Source organism: Tachysurus fulvidraco, chromosome 24 (assembly GCF_022655615.1).
Source record: "Tachysurus fulvidraco isolate hzauxx_2018 chromosome 24, HZAU_PFXX_2.0, whole genome shotgun sequence".
Taxonomy (NCBI): Eukaryota; Metazoa; Chordata; class Actinopteri; order Siluriformes; family Bagridae; genus Tachysurus; species Tachysurus fulvidraco.
The window spans coordinates 8,546,402-8,561,949 of NC_062541.1; the positions used below are offsets into that span (position 1 = coordinate 8,546,402).

Consider the following 15,548-nt stretch of genomic DNA (forward strand, 5'->3'; position numbering starts at 1 on the left):
CATACTTCTGTCAGATGAGGTTTTATATTAATGGGAAGTGTTCGCTATAGAATAATACACACAGCTACCCGATGATGAAAGATGGCATGAAGAGAGGGATCACAGAAGGAAACACTCCTGCCTTTGTGCTCGCTCTTTGTTAAAGGGAGGGAGACTGGGAGGGGACGAGTGCGCAACAGACAGCACATTCACCAGCACAAATCTACCGCCTCCTCCTTCACTACCACAATCATATGGTTCCCAGCAGAGCTTATCAGCTCCAGATGCAGTTCTCCATCTTCGACCAGCATCCCTCGCTCTCTCGCTCTTTTTCTTTTCTAATGACACCGCACAGATTTTGTCACTCTGCGGTCGCTGGCGGAGGCCGTGTAATACCATATCTGCCTTTCAGAGAAGAAAGAAAAGAAAGCCAGTGAACGTGAGCAGTCATTTTCTTTCCCTGCCTCATCCTCCCTCACTCAAGTTTTTCGCTCTGCATTCTTTTGCTAGTTCATAATTTTACTCTCGCAGGACAGTAAAACATTAAAGTAAAACATCCGGATGTATAAAAAAAAAACAAGCGCTCACAGTTACAATCCAATATCAGTCCAATAAAATGATGGAAATCAATTTTACCCATGTGTTGCACAAATGAACATATGCAAAACAGAACTTGTGTCTAACTTTGCCCTTCCGTTGAACAGTTTCAGTAATTACGGACATGTTTTTTACTGACATTACCATGTCTACAGGGTCTACAGGTATTATAATGCTACATTTACTCCTCTTGAACAGTTTCTCAGTGATACTTGAAATAGAATTTAATACCTTATTAACCAAATATGAAAGTAGGCTTTACTTCATTTACTTATGCTCACCCTCTCATACTCAATAACAATGCTTTGAGATCAACATCCGATTTCAGGTGATTCTATATTTTGGAGCAAGGCTAATAAACACAAAACAACGACAGATCTGGAGGTATTTCAGGAATAATTGCCTTGAGAATATATCAAGAGGAGAAACTACAGTAAAGCAAGTAACTTATGCTCAAAAAATGAATGCCAGGTGCTGTGAGCTGTGCACATACAGAGGTAGTGCTGAGTGTTTTTACAAAAGCTGTCCCACATGAGAGCAGTTCAGTTCAGCGAGCACTGAGCATTGAGACAAGTTTGCTTCCTTTGCTATCCTTAACATAGGTCTACAGTATGCTTTGCTTGTGAGTCTCGGCACAATTCAAGGCACTAATTTTTGTTGCTCTTTATTCTCAAGACAGCTGTGCACACATATGTGTAAGGTCCTGTTTAAGCGCCATACTATCTCTAACATTAACCTCAGAATGAAGAGTTTATTGTTAGCAGCACTTAGTAGTAACCAACATAAACAAACCTGGAATCTGATTGGCTAGTGTACCTATGATTGACAGTAGAGTGATCATATAACTCCAATAAAGAGAATATGACATAAAAGCTTTCTCCAGGCCACAGACCGCTGTTGTCAGGGATTAAACTTGCACATAGTGTGAATGTATTTCTGTTGTGCCACGTGGGAAGTTTTAGACTATTTTCTTGTCACGGTATATAGCCCAATGTCTTTTTTAACATTTTGGAGAGAAAGAGGGGTTGGAAATGTTTGTTTCTATACAACCACCAAAACCAATATGTCTCTCTGCTAAGTGAGCTAGTGATCCAATCCATATTATCCAGTGTGACATGATATCCAATGTTCTGAAAACAGATTTAATATTTTTTTTAAATCAAGTTATCACCAACAACTAAGAAGAGGTCCATTTAAATTTCAGAATATTTTAATACACATGGGATCATTATAGATAAAGTGTAAAACTTTTAGAGTTCTGCAATTCTCTCTGCAGGCAAAAGGTCACATTTTGCCACCAGAGCATGTCTAATTCTCATAATCCCAAACAGCAGCAGTATTAGCCACCAGAAATATATAGCCTATATACAGCTATATGGGTGTGTAATAAACAGACGTCAGAGTGGAGGTCTCTGCCCTTCCTCTCCGTGAGCTGTGTGTGGTTTTGAGGCATTTCCATAAAGCTCGTTGTGAGCCAAAAGCAGCTCTATCCGCTGCCATTATTTAGAGCAGGCCACTCTCCTAACTCCTACAAATACATCTCCCCCTTAACCAGGCACCCTTCCCCAAAACCTCTGGCATCCAGCAGGGCTTCACCCTGAGTCATCCTGGGCAAAAGACATGAAAGATAGCAATAAAAACAGTGCGGTGGGGGAGCACAGCTAACAGTATCTGCAGCAGCACCAGTGCTTTTCAGGGTGCGCTCTTGATGTGGCTAGTGGCAGCCCACTTGAGAAGGCCATGTGATGTTACTGGAGAGCCGCCATAGTGAAGGGCCCAAGAGAGCCGTGGAGAGAGGAGAGAGACCCACCACACCAGACCACAGTGCTACACAGCACAGCCAGTCCTGAACCCAGCAAAAGTCATTCAGAAATAATCCATGACCAGTCCAAAACCAGTGCAGAAATGTGCCAAAGTGAACTGAACTCTGGCTTCTAAAAGAGAACAGCACACAGACACCAGAGTGAGAGACTTCACATCAAAGAGACGTCAGAAAACGAAAGGTGAGAAGGACTGTTAAGCAAAGCATTGAGAGGAAGAATAAGATGTTGAAAAAGTGAGAAACAGGTTAATCAAAATGAACCATAAATTGTACATGTAACAGAAGGGACATAAGAGATATTCGTTTTTCTTAACCAATTAAATTTAAAGACACAATTCAAAGACAGCTGAATCTCAAATGGTTCTTTTGTACATGTGGTGAATACATAGGTATACAATACAAAATACATAGGTTCTCCAGCAGCATTCATTTATAGTTTTTATATATATATATATATATATATATATATATATATATATATATATATATATACACACACACACACACACACACACACACACACACACACACTGTTGTCATGGTGGCCCTGGAGTAATTATTAGAGTAAAGACTATAAATCCCAGTACAACCAAGCTGCCAATGTTGAGAAAGGACCTTAACGGTCATTAAAAGTCATTTTCACTTAAGGTGAAAATTATATTATAAACACATTCAATACACATGAGTCATGTAATCATCATCATCATCATCATCATCACTACTGCTTGCTCTCAAATGCAATTAAATCTGACCCTGTGTACTGTAGGTAACGTAGTCTTTTCAGCACAATTGTTCTCTTACTGAGTTTTCTGGATGACTAGCTACACTTTCACATGAGTCATTAAACAAGTTTAAATTTGTAACATGATGTTATTACATTGCTAATTTAGTTGGACATAAGAATTTCTTTCCCCATTTGTGCTCTGTTGCTATTTACATGGTCCAAAATGAAAGCATCGCCAGTGACCGCAAACAAACTATTTTCAGACTACAGTCTTAAGTTGATTTTGTCTCATGTATTGTAGTATATAGCCTATTTAATTTTACCACCATGGAATTAAATTTGTATTGACCACAGAAAACCATGCAGACTTTGCACTCGACTACGCTGCGCTGGTGTGATACTGGAAATCTGTACCGTATAACGGTATTAATGTTAGAGTTAATGTTACTGTACTGTTGTGACCCGATTAGTGCAAGTAAAAAAATCACTTTATATAGAAACATCTACAACTGCAACTGCAACCTGTTTGAATGATAAAGATGTTCAAGCCTCATTCACCGTCTCTAATCATTCTTGCCCATTATCTCATGTATGCACTTGGATCTGATATTAGCCTGATATTATGTTTGACATGCAATTAAATTGTATGTCATAATGAAATTCACACTACACTCACTGGCTGACAATGGACTTGAGAATATTTATACAAATGCTGCCTATTTTTATAACTGTGCCTCTGTTTGTCAGGTTTCACTACCACCTGCAGAGATGGTCACAGAAAATATCAAGAACACATAATGCCATAATGTTATGCTTTATTTTTTGTGGTTGTGCCATGATCACAAAAATACATATCTGCATTTTTTTTAAATAGTAGTATTTTTACTCAAGGTTTTTGGCCACTCTTACCAACCCCTACTTGCATTGAGGCTCGTCAAAAGCAAGGAAGCCATGACAGGCGGAGGTGAAATGGATTGAAGAGAGTTTGAGGATGAGTGTGTGGCTTTTTCAGGCTGCTTCTCAGGGAGCAGGGGAGGAATAGTGTGGTTTTGGTGGGTTTAACAGCAGAACATGCTCACACATTAAGCTCCATCTGATTCCTGTCTAACGAGCACCAAACGCCTCTGGTGAAGAGTCTAGGCCACGGAGGAAAGCAATGTTTGTGCAGATCACCCAGAGCCGTTTCATCCGCAGCCAAACAGCAGAACGCTGCTGCCTCGTGCCGAGCGACTGGAAATTGAAATCATCTCTCGTTCTGCAACCTCAACCCCCCTTTCTCTTCTCTCCCCCACGCTTCTTTATTTCTGTCTCCACACAGAAGACTTCTGGCGAAAGCCCAGGCCACAGTAACAGAGGTGAAACTGCGTTTAGTTTCCTTTCTCCCCCATTCTTTCCTCGCCTCGCCTGCTCCCGTCATTTCTGCCATCATAGTGAGCGGTCAGAATGAAAGAGAGGTGCAGACACACCAGTTAGTGACCACGGAGATGTACAGATCAAACCTTTATGAGCATCATCACTCAAACGCTCACTGAGCCATGCTCACCACACTGAAACTTCCTCTGGTGTGATCAGTACAGGCAGAAACCGTAATTCAAAAGGAACACTGGTTTTGATTAAAAAAGTCTGCTTCTCAACCATAAAATGCCAACTCAGATAATGTAACAGTAAAGCCTTTTAGAAAACCATAAGCATTTTTCAAAACGGGTTGTACTTAATTACAGCAAAAATCCTGCTCATGAAATAATGCAGTGATGTGATAACATGTGAAAACTACTGCTGCAACGTATTAAAATCCAAGACTGAAAATAAAACGAGGCATATTTATGATGGCTAAAAACGTTCCGCGGGTGCTTACAGGAGTGTGTAGTACTCTGTGTGTTTACACGTGTGTGATGTGTGTGTTAGACACACAGGGCGTAGGAAACGGTGCGGCACATGTGAAGGCAGTCCATGTGGGTGGGCAAACATATGTGGCTGGCAGGATTAGGAAGTGGTAGGCCACATCTTTTTATACAGAAATATCCCTATAATATCTGGCTCTTGTAGGAGTGTGGAGAGCCTCGCACCAGGCTGCCGCCTTGCAGACTTGCTTATTCGGTCGTCTCTCGCACTTCATCTGGTTTCTTTTATAATTAGCGTCAAAACCTACCCCGTGCTTTTCACACACAAATTTTAGTGCTTTTTTTTTGTTCCGAATGAATTGGACATTTTCCGGCACGTCGCGTTCTGCTCATCGGCTCCTCTCCAAGCACTGCGAGCCATTAAACATCACTTTCCTTTGTATTTCCCTCATTCATGCTGTAATTTAAAGAGCCACATTCCATAGGCATTAAACAGCCATTGTACAGTCGAGTGCAAAACTTTTGCCCCCTTGTGATTTTTAAAAAAATTAAAACTATTTAAATAATTGGAGACAGTATTATACATTAAAGGTGGACATGCTGTGTCTTTTATTCTTGGTATATTTCTGGCTATTCTTATTTAGTATTCCATAGTGTAACAGAATTGCATACACTTGTAATGTGGGAGTTGTGTTCACCTGGCAGTGGTAGATGTATTCAGGCGTGGTCTTTTTGAATTTCATATTCCACACTAAAGCCACACCATCTGGCTCATGAGGAGCATCCTCGTTGTTGTTATAAGAAGCCACAAGCAGCTCTGGGTACTGGAGGGAGAAAGAGAGAGAGAGAGAGAGAGAGAGAGAGAGAGAGAGAGAGAGAGAGAGAGAGAGAGAGAGAGAGAGAGAGAATGTATTACATTCATATATATACATGCCTTGTCAAATGGTTAAACCCTTCACATGCTGGAATGTTTTACTATATATAATGTATCTACCATACGTGTATATACTGTATATGCCTTACATTTATACTTATACACTTTCCTGATCTGAAATATGTTTATCCTTTGTGTCTGAACCATGAGCAAAGTTCGAGCATTCTCCTCACCAACATGACCTTTGCAGGATGAAAGCGTAGGTATGATTAAAAAGTAAATAAAAACATTTCCATGTGGGTTTTGGTGAAATTTATTTATTTATGCTTTCTTAAAGCTGGGGTGTCAAAATGTCACAGATAGAAAAAACAATTTTGAATGAAACCCAATTTTTCATCTGGCTGTTTGCCAGAATTTCACCACAGACCGTTTTTCCCAGACTGTCACACAAATGTGCAATTACCACAGACAATCATGTTGACACATTTTCATATATTGAGAAAGAACAGACAACCTGTTTAATCCAGGGAACTTTACAAGGGAACTTGCTGAGACATCAATAAACATTTAAGCAAATTGAAAAAAAATTTTTTTTTGTTTTTTTTGTTACCATTATAACGTCTTCAGTTAAGGATATTTGTACAGTTCCCATATCCCTTAAATACCTGAAACCTGTCGTCACATTCAGACGTCTATTTATCAAACTCTTTGCTCTTCTCATACCTTATTAGTTTCAGTGTAATTACTCTTACTCATAAACAATCTGCTATTCTTCTGAATAGAATAAGCCAGGGGTTTAAGCAATTAGGCTCTTTACAATTTATAACTCTTTACAATTTTAGTTAAGGAACTACTTCTTCATTGTGACTAGCATGGTCAGCTTAAAGTACACACAGAAGTGCATAAGCAACTGTAATAGCTTTTTAATGACCCGCTCCAGTGTGGAAAAGATGGATAAATGTATAAAGTAACTGTTTATGTCACAAACCAGTGCTAGTCAACTAAAATTTGTTAAGGTCTAGTTTTTATAAAATTTCCTTCTTACACATTTACAAACAGTAGTCAGGTTTCGTGATTAGTTCTTAGCTATATGACTTCAAGACAGAAAGTAAATCTGATGTGCGTGAGTAATGTTTTGTTTCACAAAGGTGCTTCATTTTACCACTTTTGACTCATGGAATTTGTTCCTTTAAGCGGGGAATAAACACATATCGTTCTGATCATTCATCTTAAACATTAGTCTCATCAGTTGAGAGAGATGTGTTCACTTTGTTTATCGATGAAAATCTGTGAAACTGCTACTCATTCTGAGCTAATACAGTATCTCCAGCCACAGAACTAGTCTCTGGTCTGAAGAGCAGCCTTCAGCTCAATAATTTACATAAATGCATGTTATTGAGTAAACCACAACAGAAGCCATGCTGGTTCATGTCTTGCAGTTTGCTTGGTTTGTTTTATACACTGAATGCACAGTATTTTTTCGTGTTCAGTTCCACTAAAATACTTCGCAAGGTCCTCAGCTGAAAGCCTGCCAGTTGGAGACCTCATTGTTCAGTGTTTAACAAAATGAAGTAACTGCTCTTAGACTGTAATAGGTTTTTGTCTGTACAGAGAAACACGTCAAACACATTGTCTTTAGTAATCAGATAGCCCGTACAGATGCAATGAGTGGAGGTCAGATACAGGCTGGAGTATTCCTTAAAGGCATGTAGATGTAAGAAAAAAGGTACAGAAGAGCAATCACAAAATAAAAAGAAAGCAGGAGTGTGTAGATGTGCAGATGTGAGAGGGAAGATGCCCCTGTGGGATGAAATGAAGAGGTGCTGACGGGTATGAGAGTTCAGAGGCTGAGGTGTCTACCTGAGGAGACCAGTCCAGACAGGTGATGACCCGGTGCTTAGACCAGTGCTCATCATAGAACAGACGATTAAAGGACAGAATTGACCCTCCCTGCAGGTCCCTGAGACAGAGAGAGATAGAGAGAATGATAGACACATAACCAATTCACTGGAATAGTAAAGATCTACACATGCCACTAGAAAAATCCACTAATTTCAAAATCTACAGTTCTATACCACATAATAACCTGCTCTCAGACGTACTCCTGAAGCTCACTGTGCAATTTACTGTGCTATCTGCAGAAACATTTTAAGAGTTCATGTTTGAAATAATGATCCAATGTGAGCAAGAGGCTGTGCATGAATGAGAGCATTACTTTGAAGAATGCAGAAGAGCAGTGCAAGGGTCCAAACTTATGAGTCATCGGATACACACACGCACGCTTGTGAACACACATATGCACATTCACGCCTTTCTTTACCCTTCTTTATCCTCGAGGTCTCGGCCACTGTAATCAAAAAAGATGTTGGAATCTTCGGCAAGAGCTCGCTCCATCACACGAATACTGCGGTCAAAGAAGATCACAAACTCCTCAGAGTGCAGGACCTGCTGCTTCTCCTCCTCTGTCAGCTCCCGCGGGTGGCCTAAAGCACACACACACACACACACACTTACTAAATATATATATATAATTATTTTATTTGCAGACACCATAACAGTAGTTACAAAGATATCGTGCTAAATAGAAAACTACAAAGAAAGTAAATAAGGACACACAAATAAGTGAATAAAGAAATAAATATATCAACGCACACCCAAAATCCCCAAGTCCATTACTCTGTAATGACTATGTGGTCACTTATTTCGTCCATTTTTTTTTTTTTTTTTGATGTTATTGGGTTCCTCCATTTTCTCCCAGACCATTAGAGGCCCTTCACTTTGATCTCGGTCCACTTGATTCTCATGGCCCTCTTTTTTGACGACTCATAAGGAAGACGAAGGCCTGATCAAAGTCCCAGTGGAGTCAAAGCATCCATGCGCTCTCTCGCAGCACAGCCCCGACAAGGCCTCTCCTTAGCCTGCTACACTTATTTACTCAATACACACGTACAAAGAATGCACTCTATGCAGCCTTTGAAGTCCACTTGCCGGGGTCAAGTGACATTAATTTTGAATCGAGCTTGACCCACAATGCTGTGAGCTGATAAGCGGGACCCCTGGCCATAGAGATTGGTATCTGATATGGCGGCGGGGGTCACACGCGAATAACCACGCAATGCTCCAATGAGCCTGTTTGGTGACTGAGAGATTCCTAACTTGTGAGACACTCTGCTAAAATTGGTGTGATGTAGATGAAACACCAAATGTCTCCTTAAAATACACTGTTTAATGGAGTTAAAGAGTTTCTGATCCTAATAGCATGTATGAATGAATTCTTTTTTTTTTAAATAGGATGACAAACTTGTATCTGAAAAACAGTCATGCAAAAATCTTATGTGTATAAAGGATGCTTACTTCAGTATAAAAACTAACTTCATGTTCACTGAGTACATGTTAACTTTGTTTACAAGAAGATTCCATATAAATGAGATATACTGATAAAGATGGGATATACTGTACTTGTGCTATTTACCACTTCAGAAGTAGAATTCATAAGTGTGACATCACACCACTTCTGTCTTCTGACTGTGTTCATGTTATGGAAATATGTTTAGCAGTGTCATTTTAGTAATATAAAAATTCTTTCTTGGTAATTTAACAACCCGCTTAAGAAAGAATTGACTATTTCTGACAATTTAGTCTCTCTAATGCTACCTTTACCTTTAAATCAAACAGATTTAATGGTTAGCTAGTAAAACAGACTCCATCGTTACCTAGCTGCTCTATATCAAATATTTCCAGGTTGCCTAGCAACTCTTCTCATGACTTGAATCACTTGAGTGACAAAGGAATTGTGAGTTCAACTTTCCATGAAGAAATAACATTTTTACCAAAAGTTTGTACCCCCACATATACATATACAACCCTGTTTTACCTTCTTTTGTATCCTTATTCTCCTCATCCTCCTTCTGGTCTGACTCCAGGCCTGCTTTGGGCTCTGTATTATCTTCATCCTCCTCTTCATCCTCTGTATAGAGACAAAGAAAAATCTGTCATCTGCCAAAACCTCACCCCCCCCCCCCCCCCCTTCAATGACCCATCTTGAACCCCAAGCCCTGGCTGCATTCACACTAATAGCTTACAGATCTGCTGTACAAGCTTGCAAACAGAACAGGCCAGACTCTTCACTAATGTAACAGCACACAAATCATGACCTCTAATTATAATCACAGTCTCAACTTGTTTTGGACCAACATGCCTTATTTGTAAAGGATTTCATGAGGATTTGCACAGCTGCATTTTCACAAATTTGAGCCAAAGATAAATAGTGAGATAAAAGAAAAGTCATCAGTTCTGATAACCATGTGTGCCATACATGTGTGTGTGAGTAAAACAAGATGTCTGCTGGGAGGAGAAGTACAGATCTCCAACCGGAAACAAGACTGTTGAGTGGCGTGCCTCCTCTGTGCTCTCTCCTGACCCCCCCTCAGCTGCACTGTGCCTCGGGGCCATGACGACTCACCCCACGATTAACCCAATCACCCCAGTCAAAGAAGCAGCATAGTGCTCATCTCCCATAGGCACCTGCCTCTGTACCCCACCCTCTGCTCAACCCACCATGCTGGGCATGTGTTCCTAACCCTCCCCACCCCTTTGACCCACAGCCACACATGCCAAATGGGCTCCAAGATGCTTAACACCCACTGGACACCTGTGAAAAAGAGCGTGCCCTCACAGGCACATTCTAACACACACAGGGCTCTGTGGGATTGTTTTCTTGTTGACCCTGTGTGGCAGAGGTTAACAAGCATGGGTCATGCTGACAGTAGGCCCCCAGTTCTGAGGAGGAAGTGATCCCATCGCACCAGACATGGCACGGCTCACGCACTCAACACCAGCATGTTTGTGTTCACACCCGCTGAGACAGAACGCAGTGCCTCAGGGCTTGCTTGACAACTGAGTGTCAGGACTACAAGAATTTGTCCTCCAACACTACTGGGTAATGTCTGCTATTCTAATATACTCGTTGTGCTTAAACATGTATAGTTTTATCTTCTTCAATAATATTTTTGCTGTGTTCATCTTTATCAGACTTAAGTATTCCCTGATACCCTAACAGCAGGGATGCAATCTAGATGGTGGTGAATAATCTGAAACATAAAACTCCTGTGGCTTCTCCCAGGGCGGCTTTCATGAACTGAAATCTTGACTGTGAGGTTTAATAAGCCCATATCAGTGCTGAGTTTCTTCCCAAGAGCCTTCTGGTGAATGCGGATCAGTGATGTGAGTGCAATTTGGGCCTGAGACAAATGCGGTTTAGCTGCTGAATGTGACCAGACCTCTGAGCCAGAGACCAGCGGGGAAGCGAGAAGTCCTCAGTCCCAGACGGGCAGCCAGCCAAGCAATCCAGACCATACCACACTACACCACACTCCTCCACCGGATCCCTTCTCCATCTGTTTTTCTCTTGTACTCTTCTGAGCTCAGAGGTGATGCTCTTTGCATAAGCAGCACGACTCACTCTCTCCATTCTAGGACTTTCGGAATATTCCTTCAAGCCCAGACAGAAATAATGTACAGATGAAAACAGGGAGGATATTTGACTAGAATCTGAGGTACCACTGTGGAACAGTAAGAAATCTGGGCTGAACGTGACCTGATTTGACCAGGATTTGGGGGAGGATAACGTGGTACAGGGCAGGGGAAACAAGAGAAATCTGAGAGGCTGGACAATATGAAGTGGTCAGGCTAAGAACAATCACTGACCACAGAGACTGGGACAACATAAGCTAGGCTTGATTCATGATTGCAGCTGAGAGGCCATAGGTTCACAAACAACGTGATAGAGACATGCCATAAGTCCTTGTGGTTTGCTCCCTAAGCTACAGACATGCATTTTTATGACCCTGTCGTAAAAATCAGCAACTGCAGAACATCAAAAATGAATGCTTGTGTGACATTCATAGGAGTAAAGGTCATAATATGAGAAAAGGCTGAGACGATATAAAAGTGATATAAACCATAACACAGTAACAGTTCGATTTAAAACTCTATCCCACCATTTGAAACAATATTGAACTACTTACCTCAGGGTGTCAGATATTAATGAAAACTCTGAGATACAAGACATGAGAAGGGGCAGCTTTAACACAGTCGCTCTAAGTCTATCCAGTGGGCATGTAATCTTCAGTCACGAGATACTTTCCCTTCCACCTGCCGTGTAATACCAGCCAGCTCTGTGGGGCAGCGTATTAAGCTCTATCCTCCCTGCCTGCCAGTTTGATGAAACTCTGGGCCTACGTGGCAGGGTAATGACATCCTCCGCATCTCATAGCTGTTCAATCTTCCTTCAGCTTTCTCATGCTGCTAGTGTCAATTCAAAACGACACTGGGTCACAGTGTTCTCAGAGGATGAAGATCTTAAACCAGTAGATCAGCTTGCCTATGTATCATTCAGCCAGACATGATGATGGCTATCAGTTTGTCTGACAGTACCCGGCTGATCGCTGGCTTTGTCTATATATAATCAACCAAGGTGTAAATACAGAGCCATTATAGAGAGGTGAGCATATATAATCACCACAGGAATGAAAGATCATAACGCTGGCAATTTTAAAAGTTGCAGCAATGATGTAAAGGAACTTTTTTAAACAGTTACTAAAATATCAAAAATATTGCCCTTCAAATTTCCCATTAAAGCAAAGGTGAAACGGGAAACATGCCTGAGGTGAAAATATTCAACTTGAATATTAAAGTCTGTGTGAATTGGAGAGCATCCAGCATAAGGGCCAGTGCCTGTCCTGTTGCTGATAGATGGATGTTGACATGAAGCACTTTTGAAAAAGGGCGAAAGGTAGGGTGCAAAGCGGCACAGCTAGTGAAAAAAATACACACGCAGGATGGGATCCCATCCATTAAACGGCAGGAGGATGCAACCCAGCTTTTCATCCAGCCTTTTATTGGGCCAAGCTGTGCAACTCCAGGCCTCCTATTTGGGATATGGAGCTCATTACACAATCAAAAAAATTCCCCCTCATCTGACAAGCAGGGAGTTTTCCTTCTAATGTGCAGTGCCAAGAAGGGGGTGGCTGGTGTTCCTCACTAGGCCTTCTCCTCAATACAGAGAAAAATGGAATTGAAAGAGCACAAGGGGTATTTCCATGTGGGGGTGTGAAAGATGGCAAAAGAGGGGGAAGACCCTGGTTCTGGCTATCCACCATATACTGCATATCTTCTCCGTAGTGAGCCAATACAGACACACAGACATAATTTGTGCCTCAGAAGTTGGGTGTCAAGCAGCCTGCAGACCACAAAAGAGGCAGAGAGCAGAGAGCAGAAGAGGAGGCGGCAGCTATGTGGACATGAAAGAAGTCTCTAATGTGGCACTGGCACGCCACCCCAAGCATGACATAAACACTGTATTGCCGCACAGCAAAGTCACAAAGACAGATTAAGCTTCTAAACACTCCTAGAAAAGCTCATTATCACCTGCACTGGCACCACTTTATGAGCCACTTCACAATAATATATTAAATTTGCAGTCTCTGAATGCTTTCAGAACAATATTTGAGCCGTGTTTCACCAATACGGACCAAGCATGATAACGACGAGCATAAATGGACAAATGACAGCGTCCAGAGTTTATATTTATTCTCGTTTCTAAACAATACCTCAACACTTCCTACTAAGCAGGCTGTACTGCAGTTTCTGTACCATGACTCATCCACATCTAGACAACAAAAGATCCCTCTCTTCTCCTCACACTTCAAGTAAGACTCCATGTGAGATTGTCAGACTTGCTGAAGTCAAGCTGTGGGGGGAAAGCATGCTTCCTCTCTCTGGGTGCTCATCAAACACGAACTATAGAGTAAGGAATAGATACGCTGAGCTCAGAGAAAGAAGGCAAGCCTTTAATTGACTCCCAGCCACTCTTCCCCCTCAGGCCTCCTGCAGCTGTGTACTCGTGGGTTAAACGTGCCCAGTGCCCCCTCTCATCTCCACACACATACTCATAGCCACCATCTACACCATCATACTGGGACTAGTGGTTACTTCAGACAACCTTCTAACTTAAAACATAAAATATGTAAAACATAAAATTCTGCTCTCTTAAACCCTTCAACTTTAAACAGTGCTGTTTCTAGACATTTGTCATTCCTATAACTCCTACATTCAAATCTACTCTCCCTATTATGTGTACTGTGGCTTATGAATAATCTATAATAGCTATAAATCAGTTTACTTTAAAAGGACACTTAGGCATAACCTCAAAATGTATCTAATGATATGGTGTAAATATGATTATTCGCCTTTCACAGTATTCGTACATGAGGTGTACATAAATTGTGAGGAAGGGAAATATAATTTCTACCAAACTGCTGAGGCTGACATGCTGCAACGCTGCATAATGTACAGTAAAAGTGCATATTAAAATTTAGTTTACGTTGCTATACGGTTTTACAGATTGAAAGTGCACAATACATTATTAAGATAATAATGTATATTATTTAATTTATATTATTATACATAATAATTAAGAAATTTAATTAACCAATTAATTGAGTTCTAAACTGTTTTATGACTTGAAAAAACACAGGATCATGTAGTTTCATGCAGTGATTATATTTTACAGTCTTATGTTGTATCTTCAACCAATTAAAGATTCAAAATAATTAACAAAGATTAAAAAAAAAACAATGACAAAAAGCTGATTTTTTTTTTAAGTACTCTATACGTCCATGGACAGTTATCATAAATCATTCTCGTTCATATGTGCTCTTTTGAAAACTACGGTAGAAGTTCAGCTTCGTGGAAAACTAAACTGTTTACTGGAAAGCGCAGATTTTGGGCTCGGCCTCTCGGTGCCATTCTGTATCCTCATTTTCATTTGTCATCATGACAAACGTCTCAGATCAAACTCGCTCTGCCGTTTATAGCAGCGCTATCAAACCTTTATCTGCTGGCACAAATCTGCCTCTCCCTCCGACTCAGTGCTCTGGGGTCTGGAAATATTCAGAGCAACAGAGATAAACAAACGAGTCACTTTGAACACAGATAACAACTCCACTAACGCTTGCAGGAAATGCTCCAGATTGAGGGATTTTTCAGGCCTTGTCTGATTTTGGGGGTGGGGGCAAAAGAAATGATCCGAATAAGCAAGTTTAACATTATATGAATTACAATCAGCACATGAAAGGTTTCATTCTTTCAATATTTGTGAACAATTGCAAGGGTAAGCAATATGAAATCTTTGACTCTTAATTTGAAGGAAAAAAAAAACATTATTTACTAATATATATTTTGACATATTTGGTTGAATACAAAAAAGAATTTTATTTCTAAAGAATATCTAGTAGTCTTTATGGCAAACTGGCATGACATTATGACATTTTGTACAGTACAGTTATTTGTTGAATAATAATGAGAAACTATGGTGAAACAGAGAAAAAGAAATACTGTAATTATTTAAGGTTCAGTCCAATTTTTTTTTTAAAGAAGTGGCTTTGTGGACACAATATATAACAAGTATAATGACATTTTCATGGTTGTTTAAATGCATCGCTGATCCTTCAGTAGCAAATCAAAAATTGTCATATTTGTATCGTAGAAATGTCAAGTAATGTGATGTTATTTTTTCAAAACGCCCACCGTCAGCTTAAATAACTACAGCGTTGCGTTTAGGGTTGTCTAGCAAATTCCACCGCTATTAAACTTACAATATTTCTTTGTATTGCTGACTCAAAAGAAATCTCATCACTGATGGGGGCTTAA

General features: G+C 40.4%; 1 protein-coding gene across 5 annotated transcripts in view; it reads right to left on the bottom strand.

Annotated features, from left to right (window-relative positions):
* LOC113661650 (cytoplasmic dynein 1 intermediate chain 1) overlaps positions 1 to 15,548 on the bottom strand; it is a 51,012-nt gene that overhangs the window by 17,113 nt on the left and 18,351 nt on the right. For all 5 annotated transcript variants that reach the window (XM_047808285.1, XM_047808284.1, XM_047808282.1 and 2 more), the window contains 4 exons: positions 9,712 to 9,804; positions 8,158 to 8,320; positions 7,698 to 7,797; positions 5,662 to 5,787 (listed from right to left, as the gene is read on the bottom strand). In XM_047808285.1, the coding sequence (XP_047664241.1) occupies positions 5,662 to 5,787; positions 7,698 to 7,797; positions 8,158 to 8,320; positions 9,712 to 9,804 (482 nt within the window). The remainder of the gene's footprint in view (positions 1 to 5,661; positions 5,788 to 7,697; positions 7,798 to 8,157; positions 8,321 to 9,711; positions 9,805 to 15,548) is intronic.